Consider the following 26775-nt stretch of genomic DNA (forward strand, 5'->3'; position numbering starts at 1 on the left):
TTCTTTTCCTCTGTCAATTCTCTCCATAACATGGCACTGCATGGCACCAATCTCAAGAATAACTGTTCTAAGCAGACCTAATCAATAAGTCATAATAGTGGTTGCTGCGGGTGGGGGTGGGGTAGTCATCACTTGGCAAGTGGCATGAGGGAACAGTTTGCCGTACCAGAAATGTCCATATCTTCATTTGAGTGGTGGGCACGCAGCTGTATACCTATGTAAAAATTCTTTGAGCTGTACACTTCAAATTAAGTCACTTTATTGTGTGTATATTTTACCCCGAAGACAAAGAAAAAAAACAAGCAGTGTGGTACTCAGAAGTAGAACTTTACCTATAATGGGGTGAAGGGTAACCATTAGCAGCACAATTCAGGATGATTTCAGATTTTGACAAATCCAAAGGAAAAATAACATCTTGTGGTTCCTGGGTAAAAATAGGACGGCTCAAACGACCATCACCTGGAAAAAGAAAAGAATTACACCACATGAAAAAACCTGACCCTGTTTTGAATGCAAGTCTGAATTAGACATCAAGTCAATACATAGTTTTAAAAACATTTTATCTTGAAATAATCGCAAACATATGGAAAATGTTTCAGAAATGGTACAAAAATTTTCTTTCCATGCCATTTAGAGTAATTTTGCAAATTTATGCCACATCATCCCAAATAAATTAGTTTATATTTCCTACAAAGCGTACGATAAAATGATCAAAATCAAGGAATTAACATTGATTCAATACTAGCATCTAATCTTCAGATCCCATTTCTCCATTTTCCCTAATAAAATCCTTTATAGCAAAAAGATCCAGTAGAGAATCACAGATTTCATTTAGTTGTTTTCTCCTCTTAGTCTCCTTCAATGCAGAACAATTTCCCAGTCTTTCCTTGGTTTTCCTCACCTTGGTACCTTTGAAAATTACAAGGCACTGATCTGGTAAAGTTTCACTCAATTTGGGCTTATCTGAGTGTCGACAGGGTAGGGGTCCTGGTAGGAGCTGTGTGCTGAGGGTATGGGTAATAAAAAGGGTCTATAAAGATTTTAAAAAACAGTAATAAAACCAATGAGAAAACTGGTTCTTATTTTTAAAAATTATCACCATGAAAAAGACTGGTCCCCACCAGCCAGACTATATTGATCACATTGTCTTGCCATCTTGTCCCTCCATTCCCCTCACCCACTGGGTGCACCACTTTGTCTGCTGTTTCATTACAGTTAGATTCAGGAATGCTGTATGCTTCAGATTGTATCCTACCAGATAGTGCAGGACTTCTATTTGTCCCATTTCTGCTGAAGTTAACTTTGATCACTTGGTTAACGTGCTGCTGCCTGCTAGACTTCTCCACTATAAAATTGCTTTTTTCCCCCCCTTTGTAATTGGTAAACATTTTGTGGTTAGGGACTTTGAGACAATGTAAATATACTGTTCCTTACTGAACATTTAAATTTTTTATTTATATATTTCTATCAGTATGATCTACTCTATCACTGTGAATCCATCGTTTCTTATTTTATTAAAGTTATGATCCATTACTATTTACTTTGTTGCCCAAATCATCACTGATTTGGCCAGCAGGAGCCATTCAAGCTGGTTTCTTCATCTTTTTGACATGTGCCTATCATTCTTTATACTATTCTTTACTTTCTGGTACAAGAAAGTTTTGCAGAATCACCTTGCATTTCTCCTGTTCCAGCCATCGAAGTAGTCTTTTTTTTCCCTAAGCAAACCTTGTTCCTTTTATTAGAGAATGGTATGTAGAAACCATGATCTGGAACTAAGTGTACTTATTGTTATTGAGGTGTTCTTGCTCTGAGGATTTTCAGTGTGTGCATGTGTGTGTGTGTGTGTGTGTGTGTGTGTAGGTTTTATAGATTATATGTGTGAATACATATAGATACTTACATGAATTTATAAACACATATGAATATATATAAATATGCATATGTATAATTTTATATACAGACATATATTTATGTAAATATGTATATATGTGTGTGTGTGTATATATTCTTATTCCATACTTCTATCTATCTATGGTGATTTATAGTGGGTTTATTATAGGTTTTTTTCTGTCTATATTTTTAATTTTATTTATTTTTGGCTGTGTTGCGTCTTCGTTGCTGCATTCCGGCTTTCTCTAGTTGTGGCAAGCGGGGGCTACTCTTCGTTGCAGTGCACGGGCTTCTCCTTGTGGTGGCGTCCCGTGTTGCGGAGCACAGGCTGTAGGCACGCTGGCTTCAGTAGGCAGCATGCAGGCTCAGTAGTTGTGGCTTGCGGGCTGTAGAGCACAGGCTCAGTAGTTGTGGCTCAGGGACTTAGTTACTCCACGACATGTGGGATCTTCCTGGACCAGGGATCGAACCCGTGTCCCCTACATTGACAGGCGGATTCTTATCCACTGAGCCACCAGGGAAGTCCTCTGTCTATATTTTTAACTCCCTGTTCCAGCTGTGAGAACCCTGGTTTCCACTATTCTCAGTGTATTTATGAATTTGTTCAATCTCCTTGTATGTAACTAACCTCCAGTTACTGTCACCACCTTCTCCCCTATGTGAAGCTCCTCTTCACCCTGTACAGATTCTGATACCTGCTGCAAGTTTTACTCCCATACCTTCTTTGACACCACTTGTAAGCTGTCTCCTACCTCCTCACCTCACTCATGTTCTGACCCTGTGCAGGGTCTCCCTCCTATGAGGATGCTGTCTTTCCTCTTGACCTCTGACAATCTGTGCATGGTTATATTCCAAAGTAGATAACTTTCTCACATCCTTGAGGATCTAACACGTCACCCTGGAATGCCCTTTCCCTGTGGAGACTCTGTCCTCACTCGGTTAGCTTCCAGGTTTCTATCTTCACCACCCTCTCCTGGCAGTGGAACCCTCCTCAGGCTTCTCAGACTCTGATAGCCTGTGCCAGGCCACCTCAGTAAGGGCATGCCCTTCTCACCTTCCTCGGGCTCTGCCACTCCACTGGGCCACCGTTGCCTTACCCCTTGTCCTGCATGCCTGACCTTCTCACCACTCTTAGGCTCCAACAACTCATGCTGGACTGCTGTGGTGCTCATCGTCCACATTCATGTATATGCCTACCTTACAGAGCCCCACTTCATGGCATTTGCACTGAATAGTTAAGAAAGAAAGATTTGGAGGAAAGGAGGAGGAACAGTTTGGTACTTATGTTTTAGGTTAAATTCTGTGTTTTTAAAATGTGCAAATGAATACATAAAGCAAAAACCTCATCATGTTAGGATTTAATTTTAGGACACCCAGTCCAGAACTCTAGTAGTTGTACCTGAGGGTCATGTATGAGCATGATCATTTCCTCTGATACCAACCACAGCTCTAGAGAATCTCAAAGTTGGTAGGTCTTTTGTAGACCATTCAGGCCAGACTTCTTGGTTTGGAAAGACAATAGAGCTAGTGGTCAATAGCATGTGCCCTTGAATCAAATGGGCTTCAGTGGATTTGTGAAATTTGCAGTCTTCATTGACAAAATAGACTCTGTACATCAGATGGTTATTTTGAGATTTAATGGCATATTACTTATAAAGTATATCACATTGTGCCTGGTACATGTAAATGTATAATCATCAAATTGTGAAAATTACCATCATTATTGTCATCATCATCATCATCCTTATTATTATTACACACAGGGAAAGGGAAACTAAAACCCAGGAAGTTGAATCATCTTTTCCAAATTCACCATCTGCGTTGAGAAATAGGAGGAAGTTAAACTTAGGCATCTTGATTCTCTCACTGTTTTCACCATCCACTCAGATCTTTTTCTTTCTTACAGAATATTTGCACCCAGGTAAAATATTAATTTAGTAACTTTATCTTAAATTGTAATTTTAGTATACTCCATTATTTACCTAGAAGTTCAGACAGTTATTAGCTGTATAATGCTGGACAAGTTATAACTCTTAACTATAAAGTAGCAATACATCTTACATTTTTGTTTTTTGTAAAGGCTGATTGAGAAAGAGTGAGTTAAACATGTAATACAGACTTTCCTTACTCTAGTACCTAATGAAATGCACAAGGAATTATAAATATAAATAAGCAACAAACAAATTAACAGTGTCTGAATAAGAAAAGGGACAAATTCCAATGCCATTGGCTTAAAAATAATCAAAATAAGCAAAGAAACAACAGAAAAAAACACATTTGTGCATAAGAAGAGTTTGTCCAGGCTCAGAGGGGCAAAAAAGTTCTTGACGTCTTAATCTCATCCCTAACCTCTGTGAGATTTACTGGTGAAATGACAAAATTCTGAGAATTCTCATAACAACCTCCAATTCCGGAGTTAAGCAGATTTGTATATACATGCGTAGTGTGTTTTAATCTGTTTTCTCTTCTGGCTGAAGAGAGGAGTAGACAGGGCTCCTGGCGAAAAAAGAGTGAAGCAGAGAAGCATGAATAGTAAAGCTGACTCTGTTTCACAAACTAATAGTTTCACACCTATATATTCACTTGGTAAAATCGCTAAAGCCCAACCAAAAAATGATGCATTTCCCCAATAAAGTATACCTATGACTCTTCCACCAATAATCTTGCTACAAACCACTAAAAAAAAACCTTAAAATAGAAGCACCCAGATATTCTGCTAAAGGCTGAGCTTCCCACAATCCCAGTATTCCCTCAGGCTACGAAATGGGGGTACTCATGATATGTGGGTATTCAGCCTCCAAAATGGAGCTAAAAGGAAGAAAACAAACAGTTCCTTGATATGATGAGAAGAACGTTTAAAAATATCCCTTTCTATAAAGGAATGACTGAGTTGTCTGCACACAGTGCCTCAAGTATGAGCAAATGAAAAGAAGTGGAATAGTAAGTATGGACATGTATTGCAACAATAAAAGTGAAAAACATAGCATGCCAAAGATAGACAAAATATCCAATCTAGAAGAAAATATAACTCAAGGAATCCTAGGAAATTTCTCAAAATTTTTCACACAGTAGAGTAAGAACCTGAATTCAAAAAATGTAACTCAATGGCAAGATGAAAAAGACAAACTATAGAATCAGATAAATTAGGATGTAACTTAAACATAAAAATTGCAACCAAAAGAGCATCATTAAAGAATTAATAAATCAACTAAAATAGGCAAGAAACAAAACAGATACCTACTAAAAGTCAGATTACTGACATAAAGAGAAGATTAGAGATAATTGTGATGAATACAATAAAAAAATCACAGATAAGAGGGAAGAGAAGGTAATGGATAAGAAAGATAGATAAAAGATGATCCAACATAAAGATCCTTGATGTCACTGAGATAGACAAACAAATGTATTGAAAGATATTAGCAAGAAAACTTCCTGTCAATTGAACGAATACACCACATTCCAGAGTCATTTTAGAGAGAGGACTTAACACCAAAGCACGTGTTAGTTAAGTGACTGATGTTCAAACTTAAAGACTTTGCAAGAAGACCAGGTTGAAACACAAAATTACTTAAAAGAGTGAAAGATAAAATCAGATTAATTTCAGATTTTATAACAGTAGCATTAGCATTCTATACCAGAAGACAGTGAGGGAAAGTCTACAGTATTCTGAATAAAGGGTGACATGACTGTTAGTATCCACTGATACAGCTTTCGAATCTAATGACATTCAACATTCTTTAACATCAAAAAACAAACAAAAAACCCTCAGGGAATATAACATAAATGAATACTCTTAAAGAAACGACTTAACAATGAAGTCTATCCAGGTAAAAATGGACCAATATACAGATCTCAAGAATGAAGGAGGGGGCTTCCCTGGTGGCGCAGTGGTTGAGAGTCTGCCTGCCGATGCAGGGGACGTGGGTTCGTGCCCCTGTCCGGGAAGATCCCACATGCCGCGGAGCGGCTGGGCCCGTGAGCCATGGCCACTGAGCCTCGTGTCTGGAGCCTGTGCTCCGCAACGGGAGAGGCCACAACAGTGAGAGGCCCACGTACCGCCAAAAAAAAAAAAAAAAAAAAAAAAGAATGAAGGAGGAATAGGATGCACAATGAATACATTTAAATATAAAACTACCACTTAAGAACCATGTTGGTTTTAGTTATAGAACAGAATATGAATGCCATAAACTTGGATAATATAACAGTATAAACAGAAAAATGAGGGATGGGTAAAAGAGTATAGTTTGAAATGTGTGAGTGTTAATATCATCTTCTTTCATAGCAAAAATTCAAGAGGAATATGAGCAGGGTTTTTTTGTTTGTTTTTTCATAGATCTTTATAATTTAAACATTTTCAACCACCTTCCTCTCCCCCTAAAAAGAAAACCTGGCTGAAATATTAAGCACCGTGCTATGCACAAAATAGGCAGACAACAAATGTTGATTTATCTTCCTTTACCTTCACTCAGAGAAAAGCTCTGTTCAATCTTCATATAATCTAAATTAAGGGTATAACTTGACTTAATAATATTTTATATTTGGGAGAGTAATTTGTAGTTTTCCAAGGAGTTTTACGTGCACCAAGTAACAAGTTAAATTCCTGTGACACGTTTTTTGAGACATACATTTCCATTCCCATTTGACAGATGAAAAACTTGAGACGAGTGGAATCAGGCATTTTCTAACAAACTTTGGTTCATTTTGAAAGACAGTAAAGCTTAGTTTTGGTGAATTATCATCAGTCCATATCTTATTTAGTCATTTATATTTGTTGTTATCAAATTTTTAAGAGCTTGAATTCATACCAGTAAAATGTCTAGCTTTTGTCAACTAATTGTTTAGTCTCTTGTGGTAAATCTTTAGATTTTTTCATATTGCAATGAAATGATTAAATAATAGCAGATTTTGTTGCTTTGCCTACAGTGTCAGAAAGCAAGGACAACATGAGCTTTCTGTACAAGAAGAGCTGAAACCATGTGACAATATAATATCAAAAGCAAGAAACCAAAAATGCTTTTTAAGTACCTTTTCTTTAAAAATGCACTAGACCTTAGGAAAAGTGTCGGTATTTTGATCAATAGTGATTAAATAGTTGTATTGACAACACCTACTGCTATAAAATCACCTACAATATAATGCTACACAATAAGAAATGTTTTACTTGGCAATAAAGGAAGAACTTTGCAATAGAGGAACATTGAAAAGTAAATAATTTTAAATGACAATTAAAAGCAAATTATACAATGTTATTGAAAATTCATGTAGGGTTCTGCCCCATTTTTCTTTCTCTTTATCTTCCATGGAGTTAAAAAAAAATTAGTCCTGTCATCTGACTCCAATACTGGATCAAACTACCAGAATCTAAAGTTCATTGTCATCCCCCTGAATGCCAAAAACTTTTGATTATATCGACGGCAGTCACATTTTGTCATTTCTGAACAGTTCATGAACAGCTTTATGGAGAATCATCTCTTAACTGATAGGAATAGGCCCTTAAATTCGTATTTTTTTAATTCACCCCATTCTTATGGCCATGAATGACTGGACAAAAGGTGAATATGTCCTGCTCGGCTGCTGTACTTCTCTCTCCTGGGAATTAGGAAATAAAATGAAGAGGTTCTTAGTTTCTGATTGTTACTTGAATAGAGAGGAGGTTCTTCAGGATTATTAGAGCCTCCGTCTTCCATAAAACTTGTTAAGAGTTAAGAGAATGCTAGTCTAGATGGACCCTCAAGATGCCAGAGAAATAAGATGTGGAGATCACTTTCCTCCCCACAGCTGCTTAAAAAATACATCTACATGTGAAACAACTCCTACAGAACACCTCCTGAATGCTGGCAGAAGACCTCAGACTTCCCAAAAGGCAAGAAACTCTCCGTGTAACTGGGTAGGGCAAAATAAAAAAGAGAGACAAAAGAATAGGGACGGGACCTGCACCTAGGGGAGGGAGCTGTGAAGGAGGAAAAGTTTCCACACACTAGGAAGCCCCTTTGCTTGCAGAGAAGGGGGATGGGTGGTGGGGGGAAGCCATGGAGGAGAGTGCAGTAACAGGGGTGCAGAGGGCAAAGCGGAGAGATTCCCACACAGAGGATCGGTGCCGACCAGCACTCACCAGCCTGAGAGGCTTGTCTGCTCACCCGCCGGTGTGGGTGGGTGCTGGGAGCTGAGGCTCTGGCTTCGGAGGTCAGATCCCAGGAAGAGGACTGGGGTTGGCTGCGTGAATACAGACTGAAGGGGGCTAGTGCACCACAGCTAGCTGGGAGGGAGTCCGGGAAAAAGTCTGGAGCTGCCTAAGAGGCAAGAGATGATTGTTTCAGGTTGCGCGAGGAGAGGGGATTCAGAGCACCACCTAATTGAGCTTCAGAGACGGGCTCGAGCCATGGCATTCAGCACAGACACAAGAGACAGGCATGAGATGCTAAGGCTGCTGCTGCAGCCACCAAGAAGCCTGAGTGCAAGCACAGGTCATTATCCACACCTCCCCTTCTGGGAGCCTGTGCCCCCCACCACTGCCAGGGTCCCGTGATCCAGGGACAACTTCCCTGGGAGGACACAGGGCACGGCTCAGGCTGTTGCAACATCATGCTGGCCTCTGCCGTTGCAGGCTCGTCCCTCATTCCATGCCCCTCCCTCTCCCCCGGCCTGAGTGAGCCAGAGCCCCCTAATCAGCCGCTCCTTTAACCCCCTCCTGTGTGGGCGAAGATCAGATGCCAGAGAGCGACCTACCTGCAGAGGCGGGGCCAAATCCAAAGCTGAACCCCAGGAGCTGTGCGAACAAAGAAGAAAAAGGGAAGTTGCTCCATGCAGCCTCAGAAGCAGCGGATTAAATTTCCACAATCAACTTTATGTACCCTGCATCTGTGGAATACCTGAATAGACAACAAATCATCCCAAAATTGAGGTGGTGGACTTTGGAAGAAACTGTACACTTGGGGTTTCCTGTACGCGACTGACGACTTTCTGATTTATATAGCTATCTTAGCTTAATTTTTAGTGCTTGTAATCATTGGTGGATTTCTTTGTTGGTTTTGCTGCTCTCTTATTTTTATTATTATTTATTTATTTATTTTTATTTTAATGATATTTAATTTTTTTTTAATTTTAGTAACTTTTATTTATTTATTTTTTTCTTTCTTTTTTTTCTTCCTTTTATTCTGAGCTGTATGGCTGACAGGGCATTGGTGCTCTGGCCTGGTGTCAGGCCTGAGCCTCTTAGGAGGGACAGCCAAGTTCAGGACATTGGACTACCAGAGAACTCCTGGCCCCACTTAATATCAATTGGCAAGAGCTCTCTCCGAGATCTCCATCTCAATGCTATGACCCAGCTCCACTCAACAACCAGCAAGCTCCACTGCACGGCACCCCACACCAAACAACTAACAAGAAAGGAATACAACCCCACCCGTCAGCAGAAGCTGCCTAAAATCACACTACATTCACAAGCACCCCAAAACACCACTGGACGCAGTCTTGCCCACCAGAAAACCAAGATCCAGCCTCATCCACCAGAACACAGGCACCAGTCCCCTCCACCAGGAAGCCTACACAGCCCACTGAACCAATCTTAGCCACTGGGGGCAGACATCAAAAACAACGGGAACTACGAACCTACAGACTGTGAAAAGGAGACACCCCCAAACACAGTAGTTAAGCAAAATGAGAAGACAAAGTAATATGCAGCAGATGAAGGAGCAAGGTAAAAGCCCACCAGACCAAACAAATGAAGAGGAAATAGGCAGTCTATCTGAAGAGAATTCAGAATAATGATAGTAAAGATGATCCAAAATATTGGAAATAGAATAGAGAAAATACAAGAAACGTTTAAGAAGGACCGAGAAGAACTAAACAGCAAACAAACAATGATGAACAACACAATAAATGAAATGAAAATTTTTCTAGAAGGAATCAATAGCAGAATAACTGAGGCAGAAGAATGGATAAGTGACCTGGAAGATAAAATAGTGGAAAAAACTGCCGCAGAGCAGAATAAATAAAAAAAGAATGAAAAGAACTGAGGACCGTCTCAGAGACCTCTGTGACAACATTAAATGCACCAACATTTGAATTATAAGGGTTCCAGAAGAAGAACAGAAAAAGAAAGGGACTGAGAAAATATTTGAAGAGATTATAGTTGAAAACTTCCCTAATATGGGAAAGGAAATAAGTCATTGAAGTCCAGGAAGTGCAGAGAGTCCCATACAGAATAAATTCAAGGATAAACACATCAAGACACATATTATCAAACTATCAAAAATTAAATACAAAGAAAAAATATTGAAAGCAACAAGGGAAAAGCAACAAGTAACATACAACGGAATCCCCATAAGGTTAACAGCTGATGTTTCAGCAGAAACTCTGCAAGCCAGAAGGGAGTGGCAGGACATATTTAAAGTGATAAAAGGGAAAAAGCCTATGACGAAGATTACTCTACCCAGCAAGGATTTCATTCAGATTCGATGGGGAAATTAAAGCCTTTACAGTCAAGCAAAAGCTAAGAGAATTCAGCACCATGAAACCAGGTTTACAACAAATGCTAAAGGAACTTCTCTAGACAGGAAATACAAGAGAAGGAAAAGACCTACAATAACAAACCCAAAGAATTAAGAAAATGGTAATAGGAACATACATATTGATAATTACCTTAAATGTAAATGGATTAAGTGCTCCAACCAAAAGACATACACTGGCCGAGTGGTTACAAAAACATGACCTGTACATATGCTGTCTACAAGAGACCCATTTCAGACCTAGGGACACATACAGACTGAAAATGAGGGGATGGAAAAAGATATTCCATGCAAATGGAAATCAGAAGAAAGCTGGAGTAGCAATGGAGAAAGGTGGAGTTAATTGATATTTATAGGACATTCCATTCAAAAAAACCCAGAATACACTTTCTTCTCAAGTGCTCATGGAACATCCTCCAGGATAGATCATATCTTGGGTCACAAATCAAGCCTAGGTAAATTTAAGAAAACTGAAATCATATCAAGTGTCTTTTCTGACCATAACACTATGAGACTAGATATCAATTACAGGAAGAACACTATAAAAAATACAAACACATGGAGGCTAAACAGTATGCTACTAAATAACCAGGAGATCACTGAAGAAATCAGAGAGGAAATCAAAAAATACCTAGAAACAAATGACAATGAAAACATGATGACCCAAAACCTATGGGATGCAGCAAAAGCAGTTCTAAGAGAGAAGTTTATAGCAATACAATCCTACCTCAAGAAACAAGAAAAATCTCAAATAAACAACCTAACCTTACACCTAAAGCAAGTAGAAAAGGAACCAAAAAATAACCCAAAAGTTAGCAGAAGGAAAGAAATCATAAAGTTCAGATCAGAAATAAATGAAAAAGAAATGAAGGAAACAATAGCAAAGATCAATAAAAGTAAAAGCTGGTTCTTTGAGAAGATAAACAAAATTGGTAAACCATTAGCCAGACTCATCAAGAAAAAAAGGGAGAAGACTCAAATCAACAGAATTATAAATGAAAAAGAAGTAATAGCTGACACTGCAGAAATACAAAGGATCATGAGAGATTACTTCAAGCAACTATATGCCTATCAAATGAACAACCAGGAAGAAATGGACAAATTCTTAGAAAAGCACAACCATCTGAGACTGAACCAGGAAGAAATAGAAAATATAATCAGACCTAATCACAAGCACTGGAATGGAAACTGTGATTAAAAATCTCCCAACAAACAAAAGAACAGGACCAGATCGCTTCACAGGCAAATTCTATCAAACATTTAGAAAAGAGCTAACACCTATCCTTCTCAGACTCTTCCAAAATATAGCAGAGGGAGGAACACTCCCAAACTCATTCTGTGAGGCCACTATCACCATGATACCAAAACCAGGCAAAGATGCCACAAAAAAAGAAAACTACAGGCCAATATCACTGATGAACATAGATGCAAAAATCCTCAACAAAATTCTAGCAGACAGAATCTAACAGCACCTTAAAAGGATCATACACCATGATCAAGTGGGGTTTACCCCAGGAATGCAAGGATTCTTCAATATACACAAATGAATCAATGTGATAAACCTTTTTAACAGATTGAAGGAGAAGAACCGTATGATCATCTCAATAGATGCAGGAAAAAGCTTTCAACAAAATTCAACACCCATTTATGATAAAAACTCTCCTGAAAGGAGGCATAGAGGGAACTTACCTCAACATAATAAAGTCCATATATGACAAACCCACAGCCAACATCGTTCTCAGTGGTGAAAAACTGAAACCATTTCCACTAAGATCAGGAAAAAGACAAGGTTGCCCACTCTCACAACTATTATTCAACATAGTTTTGGAAGTTTTAGCCATAGCAATCAGAGAAGAATAAGAAATAAAAGGAATCCAAATCGGAAAAGAAATAAAACTGTCACTGTTTGCAGATGATATGATACAGAGGACTTAGAGAATCCTAAAGATGCTACCAGAAAACTACTAGAGCTAATCAACGAATCTGGTAAAGTTGCAGGATACAGAATTAATGCACAGAAATCTCTTGCATTCCTATACACTAATGATAAAAAATCTGAAAGAGAAATTAAGGAAACACTCACATTTACCCTTGCAACAAAAAGAATAAAATACCTAGGAATAAACCTACATAAGGAGACAAAAGACCTGTATGTAGAAAACTATAAGACACTGATGAAAGAAATTAAAGATGATACAAACAGATGGAGAGATATACCATGTTCTTGGATTGGAAGAATCAACATTGTGAAAATGACTATACTACCCAAAGCAACCTACCGAAGCAGCCACATAGCACAGGGAGATCAGCTCGGTGCTTTGTGACCACCTAGAGGGGTGGGATAGGGAGGGAGGGAGGGAGGTGCAAGAGGGAGGGGATATGGTGATATATGTATACATATAGGAGATTCACTTTGTTATACAGCAGCAACTAACACAACGTTGTAAAGCAATTATACTCCAATAAAGATGTTTAAAAAAGAAAAAAAGAACAGTGTTGGGTACACACAAATACAGTATATAAACCATGAAAAAAAATTCTGTACATGATGTAAATAAAATAAAATTGGGTAACTATAAAAATGAAAAAGAGAGAATGCTAGTCTATATAGAGACAAAGATTGAGACAGACAGGCAGACAGTAGAATAATGGAGAGAAAGACTAAATAGTAAAGCGGGACTTTATTCCCTACGCTTGTTAATCCTTGGTTCCAGTTTCTAGTGAGACCTGCCTCTGGGTTCCATGAGCCATTGACTATACAGTTTCTTTTTTTCGCAGTGGACAGAATGTTGGGAAAGACTGATTCAAATAAACAGTATAGAATGACCAGTGTTCTGCTGCTTTTCTCCTCTCCAGAAATACCAAAGTGCAGATAACCTCGGCAGACAACAATTTGTTTTCAGAAGTTATTAGGGTCAAAGTTAAGCACATGAGAAGACCTGCATCTAAAAGAGGACAGAACTGAAAGGCATATTATCCGTGGTTTTACTTGAATTTCATTGTTTGGGCTTAGGCAATTTCAGGTTTCACAGAAGGTTAAGACTTGAACTCTCCAAGGTCACACCCAGAGCGAAAATTGCTGGCATCTCTCTTTGTGCTACAGTCCTATCCCTCCCAATAAATTTCCCCACCCAGGCTCCTTGCCCCCCAAAAACATCTTCTGTTACAGAAGTTCAATTTTAAAATTATTTTCCAATTCATTAAAAACAGGGCAAAACAAAACAAGCAAAAAAAGTAAAAGAAAAGAAGATATCTGTGCTTGTTTTTACCAAAGAAGAAACTAAAACCAGGGTGTGTAACCAATGCGACCGCACAGGGCTAGGCGCTTAGAAGGGCCTAGCAATTCTAGTTTAATGCTCTGAAGTCACCATGTTAACATTCTTGATACTATTACCTGTAATTTTGTGCTTAAGTGAAGTCCAGTGAGTCTGATAAGTCCTGAGTGCTTGGAGCCTTGGCTAATGGGAGGTGCCTCCTCCAGCCACCTCCAGGCCTGCCCCCTTGGACAGGTTCTTCTCCTTTTGCTCCTCATCTCCTGATGCCTCAGGCCTCTCCTGCCTTCCCCTCATCCCCTCTGCCTAGCAACACCTCCAGCCCCAGCTCCAGGATGGGGCCCAGGTAGATCTCACACAGCGGCAGGGTCTGCTGTGAGTGTGCCGTTGTGTCTCAGAATAGGACATGGAGGTGGTCATTCCTGCCCCCACCTGGCAGCACCATAGTACATTAGTACATAGTACATAGTGTTGGGCTGCTTGTTAAGGGTGAGGCTCTTGTCCATTCCTGCTCTAGGTACCTGGGGTATCCTGGCACAGAGACTGCAATGCCTTGAGGTTTGTCCATTTGCTGTGAGTTGGGGGAATGGTCCAGGGCACAACATGTTGGTCAGGCAACTGGTGAGGGGCAGAATCCAGTGGCCAGCAGCAGCATCTGGGCCATGTTTGCACAAAGTAGTGGCGAGAGGCCCTCAGGGCCTCTAAGGGTCTACTTCACTCAACAAATATCCCTGTGCCCAAGGGAAAGTGACTTTAAATAACAAATAAAAAACATCATACCAGATCAAGAGAGATAGCATGACTAAAGTTTACAGAATTTAAATGATTTGATCAAGGTCACACTGCTAGTGATATTCCAGAAGGGGTACTCAAACAGAGGTTTGACTCCAAGTCCAAGGTTGTACACCCTACAGTATATCCACCAGAGTTCTGTTTATTTCCAGGACTAAAAGAGCTCTATTCTGTCTGCTTTATTTATTTTCTCTTACTAAGCCTCTGCCTTAGTTTCCAAACCAATTTCTTTAGCCTGTCAAACCTACCCTAGACTAAGGTCAGTTGTGTCTTCCCTGAAATTAAGGTTCTATAAAGAGAAAATCTCTCTCTCTCTTTCTCTCATTCTCTCTCTCTCTCACCAATTTCCCTTGTTATTCTAAGCAAGTCACAGAATTGTAAAATAGAAAAGAAAAAAAGGTGTATCAGAGAAATTCCACCTAATTTACAGGGGAGGAGAAGTAACTCCAGGGAGGTCAAGTGCGTTATTTAAGAATTAGAGGCAGACATGAGTCTTAAATCTGACTATAGAGCTCTGCACTGGAATTCCCAGTATATCGTGATGCTTAGCTTGTGTAGGTTTTATACAGGGAAGACGTGTTAGGATTATTTTTTAGTGGAGAAACAAGAGAGAGAAAAATCATCAGCTATATCAGAGAATAAAGAAGATAGATAGAGTTTAAAACATAGCTATGAGATTATTGCAATAGTCCAAGTGGAGAGATACATTCTAAAGTAATGCAGCGAGAGTAAGAATGGAAAGGAAAACTGAAAAGGTGATTTGTCAACTAATTGAATTTGGAGGATGCTTAAGTGGAAAGAAAACATTAAAAATTGCTCAGAGATTTACTGTTTTTCAAAATAGGGGAAAAAAATAAAAGAAATTAGTTCAGATTTGCAGATGTTGATTTTCACGGCTCCTTGGGGCTCATAGGTTTAGCTGTCCAAGGAATAGTTGTATATACTGATATGGCTTGGTAATGAGGGCTGGGATGGAGAGACTGATTTTTTGGACTCATTGGTCTTTAAATTTTAGTGAAAAGAGAATTTTATTCTACTGATGGTTTGATGGCAATACATTCTACAGATATATTTGAAATTGTTTCAAAAAAGTAGGTCCCCCCCCCAAAAAAAAGTAGGTCCCCATGTTTATTGCAGCATTTTTTACAATAGCCAAGACAGGAAACAACCTAAATATCCATCAGTGGATGAATAGATAAAGAAAATGTGGTATATACATATATGTGTATGTATATATGTGTGTGTGTGTGTGTGTGTACACACACACACACACATATGGACTATTAGTCATAAAGAAGAAGGAAGTACTGGTGTTTGTAACAACATGGATGAACTTTGAGGACATTATGTTGAGTGAAATAACTCATTCTCACTTATAAGTGGAATCTAGAGAACTGGAACTCATAGAAACAGAACAGATTGGTGGTTGCCAGGAGTAGGGGTGAGGAAGAATGGGGGAGGTGGGAATAGGTGAAGGTTGTCAAAGGTACAAACATCTAGTATAAGATGCGTAAGTTTGGGGTATATAAAGATGTACAGCATGGTGACTATAGTTAACAAGATTGTATTGTATATTTGAAATTTGCTAAGAGGTAAGCTCTTAAAAGAAACACACAAAAAATTGTTACTACATGAGGTGATGAATGTAGTAACTAACCTTATGGGGTAATCATTTCACAATAAATACATATAGTGCATCATTAGATTGTACACCTTAAACATACACAATGCTGTTATATCTCAATTGACTTACACAATGTCAATTATATCTCAGTAAAGTTGGGGAAAAAATATAGGGTCAAATTAGCGTTAACTTTAAGCATTAATTAGATTCAAGGTATATTTTGACGTTGGCATTTTTTTTACACCTGGATAATCAATGACTTCTTATTCAAGTAAACATCAAAAGTCTGTAGAGGAGGAGGTTAATAGTTACCTGAGAGTGGCCATGCTTGATATTTCTTTCATGCAACAGACATTTGAGAAGACAGTTCTTAACTGAGAATCTACTCTGAACATGATGGAATCATTTTGGTTATTTTTTTATAAGTTACTCTAGCAGAATGAACTAATGATATACACATGGTATAACATTGGAGACCTGCAGTATTTCAGTCTACTCAGACAACTATGGTGACCTACTGATTTGGAAGTTAAGCCTTAAACCTGCCTGGAAAGTATATGACATATTGGAAGTGGCACACAGATAATAAAGTAAATCATAGTAAGTGTGCCTTACCATATATTTCTCATCTGTTTATCTCTTCAGTCTAAAGCCAAACCAAAATAAAATTCTCCATCGTTGCTTATTTTGATATTGCCAGCACACAGTGATAAAGGCCAACATAAGTAAATTCAACCACATTTAATTAGCTCTGATTATGTGTTAAACCTTCTTTATGCACTAACAATGCAAAAATAAATAAATGAATTGCACTCAAGATGCTTATAATCAAATAAGAGCAATTTTGGCATATTGTTAGAGCCAGGGACAAAGTTGAACTTTTATAGGAATTATTTTATCCTTACATAAACTCTGTCACATAGATTCCAATATTCCCATCATAAGAGTGAAGAAATTGATGTTTGAGGAACTTAAGTAACTTAGTCAATAACAAACAGCTAGAGAGTGTTGGAATCCAGTTTTGAATGTAGGCAGTCTGACTCCAGAATGCTCTACATCACTCTCCATCATGCTCTACATGCTCTACATCACTATGATGTATACTCCAGAAAGGGAGGCTGGCAAAAACAATTAACTAATTGCATTATTACAGGATAAGTGTTCTACCAAAAGCACAAATATGATTTTAAGGAAGTCCAGAGAAGGAAGTAATTAATTCTACTTAGAGGTTATGGACGAATGACAAAAGAGGCAATATTTGAACTAAGTGTAAAAGAATGAGAGTGAGAATGCCTTTGAAAGAAAAGGGAATAGTAAGTAAACTTTAAGAATAGCGATATGAAAATACCTGTCATTCAAAAAATGTAACTGGTCTGGAACGAAGGAGAGTAATGAAATATAAGGATGGAATTATAGGTTTAGAAGAGTTTTGAAGGACTTTCAGTGATATGACACAGGTTTGAACCTGATGTGTAAAAGTTAGAAAACATGGGAGTGTTTTCAATTTTAAGCAGACATATGACAAACTTAGATCTATGACTAACTGGGGGAGGATAGGGGAAGAAAAACCACAGATCAGGAAGATTATTTATCAAACATTTGAAAACACTGAGATAACTGGGGCATTGTCAGTAAGAATGAAAAGAATGAGGATGAAGTGAGCCATTTTGAAATGTTTAGAGGCAAAACCAACAGACTGGTATAACTGATTTGATGTGAAAGATGAAGGAACGAGAACATTTAAGATTACTCTGAGATAGCTATTGTGGATGAATGCAAGAATGCATGTATGTTGAAGTCCTTAACTGTTAAAGGGAAAAGGAGAAGAAGAAAGACTAAGGGCAGTGAGGACGAAGGAGATGAGAAAGTAGATATGTTTAATTCATTTTTCATTCATTTTTTAAACAAACATTCATTCAGACACAAACAATTTCCTTATGAATTACTAGCCTACACACCCCATGTTTTCTGTAATCACGCAGATGTGAATGGAAGTTTGAATGATTAAATAAATGAAACATCCATTCACTGCAGAGAATCATTTTACAAGGCAAACTGGGTTTAGAGAATAAAAGTATTCAAGAAATTCTGCAAGTATTTAGGTTCACGTTTTAGAATCTTACACCTTAAGCTGTTCCTCCTTGACAATTGAGTGATGCCCTTGGGGTGACAGAGGAGGGATCTAGTTCATTGTGTAGTAACTGGCCTTAGAAAGGTTCTTTCACAGTAACAGGAAGGAAGGCAGAGTAGAGACAGATAGAAAACGTACTGATACAAGTGGGATTGAAAACCTGTTAAAATAATATTCAGATTTTTTTTTCCTTACTTTCTTAGGAAGGAGAAAGGAATATCATTAGCTGACACAGATGATGGGAGAGGAAGTATGGGAAGTTTGAGAAGAGATGATAATGTGTAAAATGATCATCAGGAGAATGAAAAAGTGAATAGACAAGAGATATGTGTTGTGACAGGACAAACCAGGAATATTTGTGAAAGATTTCAAAAGGGACATGAAAAGATTACTGAGTGTCCTGTTCAGTGCACTTTTTGGGGGTTAATTTTGCCTTTCAGTGTCTTTTATCTATTTTACAGCAGTGAAAGGAGGTGGAAAACTATTAAGAAGGCAAATGATTCTAACCATTAAAATGCAAATGAATTGTGTCCAGTGCAATGCCATTGTTTTTTTTCCCTTTTTCCCTTATGGAGAAACCAGCCTTTTGTTTTGTTTTGTAACAGCTTTCTTGAAATATAATTCACATGCCATATGATTTAGCCATGATAAACCCATATTGCATCTATTTATGAATTAATATTACCATTTCTTATCACCTGTATGGTTCTTTGCATTCTATTTTGAACAAGTTGCAACATTTTACTGGTTTCCACATTAATTGATTTGTTGAAGCAAAAATTTTCCCATGGGCTTATTTATATTTGTTTGAGATTCATGATTTTTGTCATTTAAAGAATATCATTAAGACATGTTAAATTTGAACATGCCAGAGGGACTCATGCCAGAGGGACTCAAAGTTGGAGGGGGCTGAGGACAGAGACAGAGTTGGAGGGCATTGCTTTGTAAAAGGTAGTAACAACATGGAATTTAAATAAAAAGGAAAACTGAAGATGGAAGACCAATGATCATCAACATCTATAGAATTGACAAAAGAGAGAAAACAGCCAAAAAATTCTGAGGAAGATCTATGTGAGAAGTTGAGACTATTTTACCAGTATCATTGTATGAGTTTTTTATGGCTACCATAACAAATTACCTGAAATTTAGTGGCAGAAACCTACACATATTTATGATCTTATAATTCTCTAGGTCGGTATTCCAAAATGGGTCTCACTGAGCTAAAATCAAGATTGGTAGAACTGTATCCCCTTCTCAAGACTCCAGAGTAGAGTCCTTTTCTTTGCCTTTTCCAACTTCTAGAAGCTGCCTGCATTCCTTGGTTTGTGGACACCCTTTCTCCAACTTCAAAGACAGCAACAGCAAGCACATTGAATCCTTCTCATATCAGATTACTCTGGCTATTCTTCTATAGTCACATTTTTCCTGATTCACTTGTCTCTCTTCTAGTTTTCAGGACCCTTATGATTACACTGGGCTCATCCAGATCATCCAAGATAATCTCCCTATTAAGATCAGCTGATTAGCAACCTTAATTTTATCTGCTACTTTAATTCCCCTTCACCATGTAATCTAACATATTCACACCATCCAGGGATTAGGGAATGGACATCTTTGGAGCCATTATTCTGCCCATCACACCCATCACATGGGAGACCAAGAAAGGAGAGCTTTTAATAAAGGACATAGTTAACATTGTCACGTGTTAGTAATAATGAAAAACAGAAACACCAGCAAAGCACTAGTGTTGGTCATCAGAAAGTCTCTTGTTTCTTCTTTAGGAGAAATTTCATTTTCAAAGTCAAGATGGATTGAGACATAAAGGCCAAATTTTAACTAAATTCAAGACAGAGAAAACTATGGCGTTGTATATAAAGTACTCTACAAAGAAATCAGATGGCAGAGAGAAAGAGAGAGGTGAACAGAAATAACAGCAGGGCCTAGAGCTGTTGGTATATGTGAGTTTCAGTTCTGATTATTTATATTTTTAGGAAAAAAGGGACAAGCTTATTTGTAGGCTGAGGGGCTGACTGAGAGGCAAACTTAGATTCTGTCTTTTGAACTTCTGGGTCTTTGACCCTGTAACTTGCCCAATTTAGAGCATTTCAGCATTAACCTTTGAAAAATAACAGCATGATGTCAGGAACACAAAGCACCAAAAAGCACTTTGCTAAAATGTCCCAGAGTGAAGATGTTAGAAAACCATTGGAAACCTATTATTATCATTGAGATATTACAGGGTCCTCTTTGGTTGCTCTCTGAGATAAGATTGTGTCTGCCTGAAATGGCATTGATTCCATATATATACCAATAACAAACTGAAGAAAGAAAATTTGGAATAAAGAAAAATAAATAACTGAGAAAAGCACTCTAAAAATCTGTGAATGCCAGACATAGTACCCCAATGTATATTATTTGATGATGACACACTTAATTTTGGTTACACAGTGTCACAGCAAAGCATGCTGATCTGTCAGTCCTGCTTGTACTTATTGCCAGCATGAATATCTTAACGAAATCAGTGTTTTGGAGGTTAAATGTCAGCCAATTGGCTTCCTTTGGAAAGTTAAAACAGTACCTCACTCCCATATATTTCATCTATGCCTTTCCACTTTCTCATGTACAATTCTATCACTCATTCTAGTCATGTACTTTTCCTGCCCTCTGTGCCAAGCAAAAATGCCACCAAATTTGTCAGAATAGGTTTGCCCTTTGTGCAGCAAGCCTGATTAAGTTTTATCAGCTCATCTCTCTCTGGATGTTTGGTAACCTCACTCCTTATTACCGTCTTAGAGATCTTGCCTACAGCCAAGGGCAGATCTGCTCATTTATAATTTTCTGGTTCTTTTTCAGCTCTTTTCTCACAGGCTGGGGTGAGGGATTTGTTATTTCATTTTGCCTCTATCTCCCTGTAACTTTGAAACATTTTTGTTAAGATTTCCTCATTTTAGTTAAAAAATTATTTAGAAATAGATTTATATTGTTTCCAATTTATCAAAATGAAAATTTCTTATAAATGTAAAATTATTGGTTGATAAAAACCTCTCATGCATTTCCTGTACTTGTCAATGTGATCTTTCTTATCAAGAAATGCTCCTTAGAGTGGATGAACACTTATTCTGTTTATTTCTCTCTTGCTACATCGGTTTAAACTTCATAAACACCATAATTACACTAGACCGGACTTGAATGTGAAATAAGAAAATGAAATAGCATCCCCTGATTCATTATGCTGTATTGTCTTCTTCCCAATATAAAGATTAAATGACAGGGATAGTTTACAGAAATGAGAAGAACGAGTTCAATTTTTTCGGACTCATAATCAACAAAAGATTTTTTCTTTTCTTTTATGAGTAGGGAAACATGCTGATTCCCTATGTGAGAGAAGCACTTGACATTTTCTGTTTATTCTTTCAAGGTTCAGCTAGTTCTGAATTTTGCCTTTTTTTTTTTTTTCACTTCAGTGTTTGAACATAAACAGTTTATCCTGTGATACTACATTGACTTTTGTAAACATTTTACAAAGATAAATATGTGTCAGGCTTTTTCTTCTTCTCTTTCCTATTGATTTTTTCCCCCTAACTCTCCCCCATTTTACACAGGGTAGAATTTTGACACTAGTATGTCTCACATCAGAAGCCATGATCTTAACAACTCATGAAGATACAGGAATTAGGAATAGAGAGATTATTTAGAAAGAAGAAAGAGTAAGTAAATGCAAATACCCTGAGTTGAGAGAAATTAAGGAGAATTTGGAGAACTCACATAATCCTTGCTAAGGAAAGAGTTGACAAGAGATGAGGCTAGACAGATAGATATCCAAAGTAACATCAAGAAGGAAATTTTAGCCACCTTAAAGAATAAGAAATTAATCCTGAGGTCTTTGGGGAGCCATAAACATGATTTAAGTTTGTGATTACATTTTTCAGTTGGAAAAACATGTCCAAATTCTCATGCAAATTTGCCAGGAAGCAGTAGCTGCCATGCTTGTATTTAAGGAGCTTAACAGAGAGCCCAGATATGAAGTGCTCTCCAGATAAGAAGGTCTACTGAAAAAAAATGCACAACCTAAAAGTTGAGAGTTATGTTTTATTCATTAGATTTTCTGAGGACTTCAAGTACAGGAGACAGATTCTCAGATCGCTCTGAGGGACTGCTCCAAAGAAGTAAGGGAAGAGCCAGGATACATAGGGGTGTTTGCAACAAAGACCAGGTAGTCAGAACATCAAAAGATTACCGTTAATGAATTAAGCACTTTTCTCTGTATGGGAACATGCAAAAGTTTGGATGCATTGCAACCATTCCTTTGATATGCACCTTAGCTACCTAGGGCCAGTATCCAGAGTCCCCTCAGGGTGCACTGCTGTGGGTGGCTGCAGTGGCTGAGGGCTTGGTGGGCAACCCATTTGTCTCCATCCTGAGTTCCTTCAGGGCTCACCGTCAGGGTGGCTGTAGTGGCTTGATGGCTGCTGCAACATCTTTGTTTACTGATATGGTAGGCAACATTTTTCATTTACAAGAAGGAACTAGACTTAGGGCAAATCTACTGTTTTCTTTATTTGCCTATCTGTCCACAAAGGGTCCAAATGTCTCTGGCTTCTTCTGATGCCATGATCTTGGCTGTCTCTTTTGCTTCTTTGAAGGTATCTTTGCTGTCCAGTGACCGAGCAAGTGTCACATATACTGTTAGACTCAGTTCACATAGTAATCACTGGATGCTGCTCCAGAAAGGACTGGATTAAAAATATGGGCTTTAGGGCTTCCCTGGTGGCACAGTGGTTGAGAGTCTGCCTGCCGATGCAGGGGACACGGGTTCATGCCCCAGTCCAGGAAGATCCCACATGCTGCGGAGCGGCTAGGCCCGTGAGCCATGGCTGCTGGGCCTGCGCGTCCAGAGCCTGTGCTCCGCAACGGGAGAGGCCCGCGTACTGCAAACAAACAAACAAACAAACAAAATATGTGCTTTATTTTCTAGACAAAGAAATAAAAACAGAATTCTAGCAGAGAGACTAACTGACATTTAGCAAACATTGCTATGGTATATTGGCTATTACCTATTTTATCCTTTCTTTTATTTGTTTCTTCTAGAGGTAGCATAGAAGAAGCTGACTGTTTTGTAAACTTTTCACAAACACCAGTAATTCACAATGCCAAGGACTTTTGTTGACAAGAGCACAAGTGATAACAGAAAAAATAATGGAGAGCTCACTTTTGAGTCATAATTTAACTCAATCACAATGTTTTGCAGTGTTTTCTCCACCCACTCTGTACAATTTGTCACCCCCCATCACCAAAAATTGGAACAAAAACAAATGGGAAGCAGAGAGAAAAAGCTTTTATTGAGCTATATTATTTGCATTTTCCACATTTCAAATGGCCATTTTGTAATACCATGTACATGTTTCCAAGGGCCGCCATAACAAATTACCAATAACTGAGAGGCTCACACCAACAAATGTGTTCTCTCACAGTTCCAAAAGGCTTAAAGTCTAAAACGAAACTGTCGTCAGGGTTGATTCTTTCTGGAGGGTCTGAGGCTTCTAGAAATCTTCCAATGCCTCCATCCTAGGGTCTAGTGGTTGTTGGCCATCCTTGGTTTTACTTGGCTCATAGACACATCACTTCAATCTCTGCATCCATCTTCACATCACCACCTTCTGTTTCTCTGTGTGTTTTCTTCTAAAAGGACTCCAGTCATTGGATTTAGGACCCAATCAAAATCTGTTAAGATTTTATCTTAATTAATTACATTTTTGAAGACCCTATTGCCAAATATAATCTCATTCTTAGTTTGTAGGTGGACATAAATGTTGTGGAGGACACTGTTGAACCCACAACACTTAGCTCAGCATTTTTTTGAATTATTTCTTTTATTAGAGCTGTTCCAGATTTCTCAGACACTTTCAACACTAAAATAAGAATTGTTATTCTTTAAGGTGCAAGAGGCAATCTAGGACTTCCCTGGTGGCGTAGTGGTTAAGAATCCGCCTGCCAATGCAGGGGACATGGGTTCGAGCCCTGGCCCGGGAAGATTCCACGTGCCGCAGAGCAACTAAGGCTGTGTGCCACAACTACTGAGCTTGCACTCTACAGCTCACGAGCCACAACTGCTGAAGCCCGTGCATGTAGAGCCCACGCTCCTCAACAAGAGAAGCCACCGCAGTGAGAAGCCCACGCACCACAACAAAGAGTAGCCCCCACTCGCCGCAACTAGAAAAGCCTGCGCGCAGCAATGAAGACCTAACACAGCCAAAAATTAAAAATATAAATAAATACATAAATTTATTTTTTTAAAAAAAGAATCCTCCTGCTAATGCAGGGGACATGGGTTCGAGCCCTGGTCTGGGAAGATCCCACATGCCGTGGAGCAGCTAAGCCTGTGCACCACAACTACTGAGCCTGCACTCTAGAGCCCGTGAGCCACAACTACTGAGCCCGCATGCCAGAACTACTGAAGCCCACGGGCCTAGAGCCGTTCTCTGCAGCAAGAGAAGCCACCGTAATGAGAAGCCAGCACACCATAACAAAGAGTAGCCCCTGCTCACTGCAACTAGAGAAAGCCCGCACACAGCAACAGAGACCCAATGCAGCCAAAAATAAATTAATAGATAAATTTATTGAAAAAAAGAGGCAATCTATATTCAATGTTTCCCAAACTTACTTGAAGTCAGATTTTTTCTTTTTAAATAGCAGCTTATGATATAAGTTTGTTTCTTTGTTTCTTTGTTTTTTATGGACAGTTTTTTGGAAATGTTGGGGAAGACGAGCTTCAAATACTTCATATAAAACTCATTTCTTTCTCTGCCTTTCAGTTTCTCTTTGTATTCTGGCCTATTCTGGGAGGATGGAATCATTTCCTAGAATAATAAAAGCTAACATATAATCAGCACATATTACAGAGCAGACACTGTATGAAATATTTTATAAAATAATATTTAATGCATTTTAATCCTTATACAACCCTATAACAACCCTGTAGTTATTAATATTATGTCCATTTGACAGATAAGAAGGATGACATTCAGAGGACTGTGACTTGCCCATGTTGACACAGCTGATAATATAAGGAGCCTACACTCTTTGTCACTGTGTGTGCTTCCTTTCCATGTAAGTACACATTTCTCTGTTTTATCATGTTGTGCGTGTGTCCTGGGAGTGGGGGTGGGGAGGGTGCACCTGACTTGCATCACTAAGTGCTGTAGGTGCTGCTTTCTATTTATTTACTTATTTAACTTTATAATCTCCTTAAGTTTCATTAAATGCATAATTGACTTGGAGATAAAAATGTCCACTTATGCATAACCTCTCATAACAATTTGGCTTTAACAATTCAAACAGTGGTACCACTAGCAAATCACAGATGCTGATTAGCAAGGTTTCAGGGCTGTGCTTGGAACTGCTGGCACCTCTATCACTATTACATTCAGAAAATAGATGAGGTTAGAGATAAAATGGTCTAATTAACCAGGACCTGCTTCAGTATCCTCAGTGACCAGCCACAGATTAATCAGAAACAAGACACCTTGCTTTTCAGAGGGCCCAGAGATGATGCTTAGATGTATATCAAGAACAATGGCACTAAAATAACTAATAGCCAATTATGTCTATAACCTGAAAGAACTAGTTGAGAAATTCTCTAGGGCAAACGTTGGCAGTAAAGAGGAGAGTCTCTGAATAATCTCTTGTCTCAGAGAAAATGCTTTTGTATCTCAAGAGTTTTAGAGAATCTGATGGATACAGAAATGCCAAAAGATTAATAATAAAGTTAATAATTTGAATACTCTGTTTTCATCACTGTCCTATAGTTTCTTCTTCCTCAGGGATTGGTTATTGATAGACATATAGGAACTGCCCTGGGCTGGGCAGAATGTTTCATGGACGTGCTTTATTTTTGGCTATTTTTGTTTACCTCTGAATCCTCAGGACCTGTAATAGTGCATATGATCATTGCTGGATACTTACTTGGTGAATAAATAAATGGACAATAAAAATAGGAATCTAATATTATAATTAATTGATTTCCTATAAACCCATCACTGAACTCTTTATTAAGTATAAAGGATTTAATCTGTTTTTGTCTTAACTGTATGTTTTTTAAATGAATATCTACTGAGAGCTTACTATGTGCCAGGCCCTGGTCTAAGGGCTTTGCATACATGATAGCAGTTTACCCTCATCACAACCCTTTGTTCATTCAACAACACATTTATTTTGTGCTTCCTCTGGGCCAGTCACTTTTAGAGGTACAGCAAACAGCAGAAAACAAAACAGATAAACAAAGAAACTCTTTTTTCTTTTGGATCTGAAAAGAAGAAAGTGATATTACTATTTGTCTGAAGTCAGAAGTAGACTTGTTCCAGGGTAAACCCAGGTACTTAACTAAAGAGCCCCTACTGCTAATAAAAGCCTCTACACCAACCACCATGCTAAAGGTTTTCTGTGCCATACTCCATGTACTATTTTTGCAGTGATCACTACACTAAAGAAAGAAAGAAGATACATGCTCTCTGGATGATTGTTCAGCCTGAGCAGATGCCAAATGCTGTTAAGCAATGC

The 26775-nt window shown here is 38.4% G+C and overlaps 1 protein-coding gene and 1 long non-coding RNA gene across 2 annotated transcripts in view; both read right to left on the reverse strand.

Moving 5' to 3' along the window:
- Window positions 1–26775, reverse strand: part of CNTN6 (contactin 6) — a 237857-nt gene that overhangs the window by 149749 nt on the left and 61333 nt on the right. The window contains 3 exon segments of the mRNA XM_060308373.1: window positions 333–459; window positions 8006–8183; window positions 8620–8659. Coding sequence (XP_060164356.1) covers window positions 333–459; window positions 8006–8183; window positions 8620–8659 — 345 coding nt within the window.
- On the reverse strand, window positions 23537–25182 carry LOC132598147 (uncharacterized). Its single transcript, XR_009565897.1, has 2 exons — window positions 24881–25182; window positions 23537–23940 (listed from the first exon to the last, which is right to left on the reverse strand). It is a non-coding gene; the product is annotated as an uncharacterized lncRNA (long non-coding RNA).

The sequence above is a fragment of the Globicephala melas genome, chromosome 11 (genome assembly GCF_963455315.2).
Source record: "Globicephala melas chromosome 11, mGloMel1.2, whole genome shotgun sequence".
Classification (NCBI taxonomy): domain Eukaryota; kingdom Metazoa; phylum Chordata; class Mammalia; order Artiodactyla; family Delphinidae; genus Globicephala; species Globicephala melas.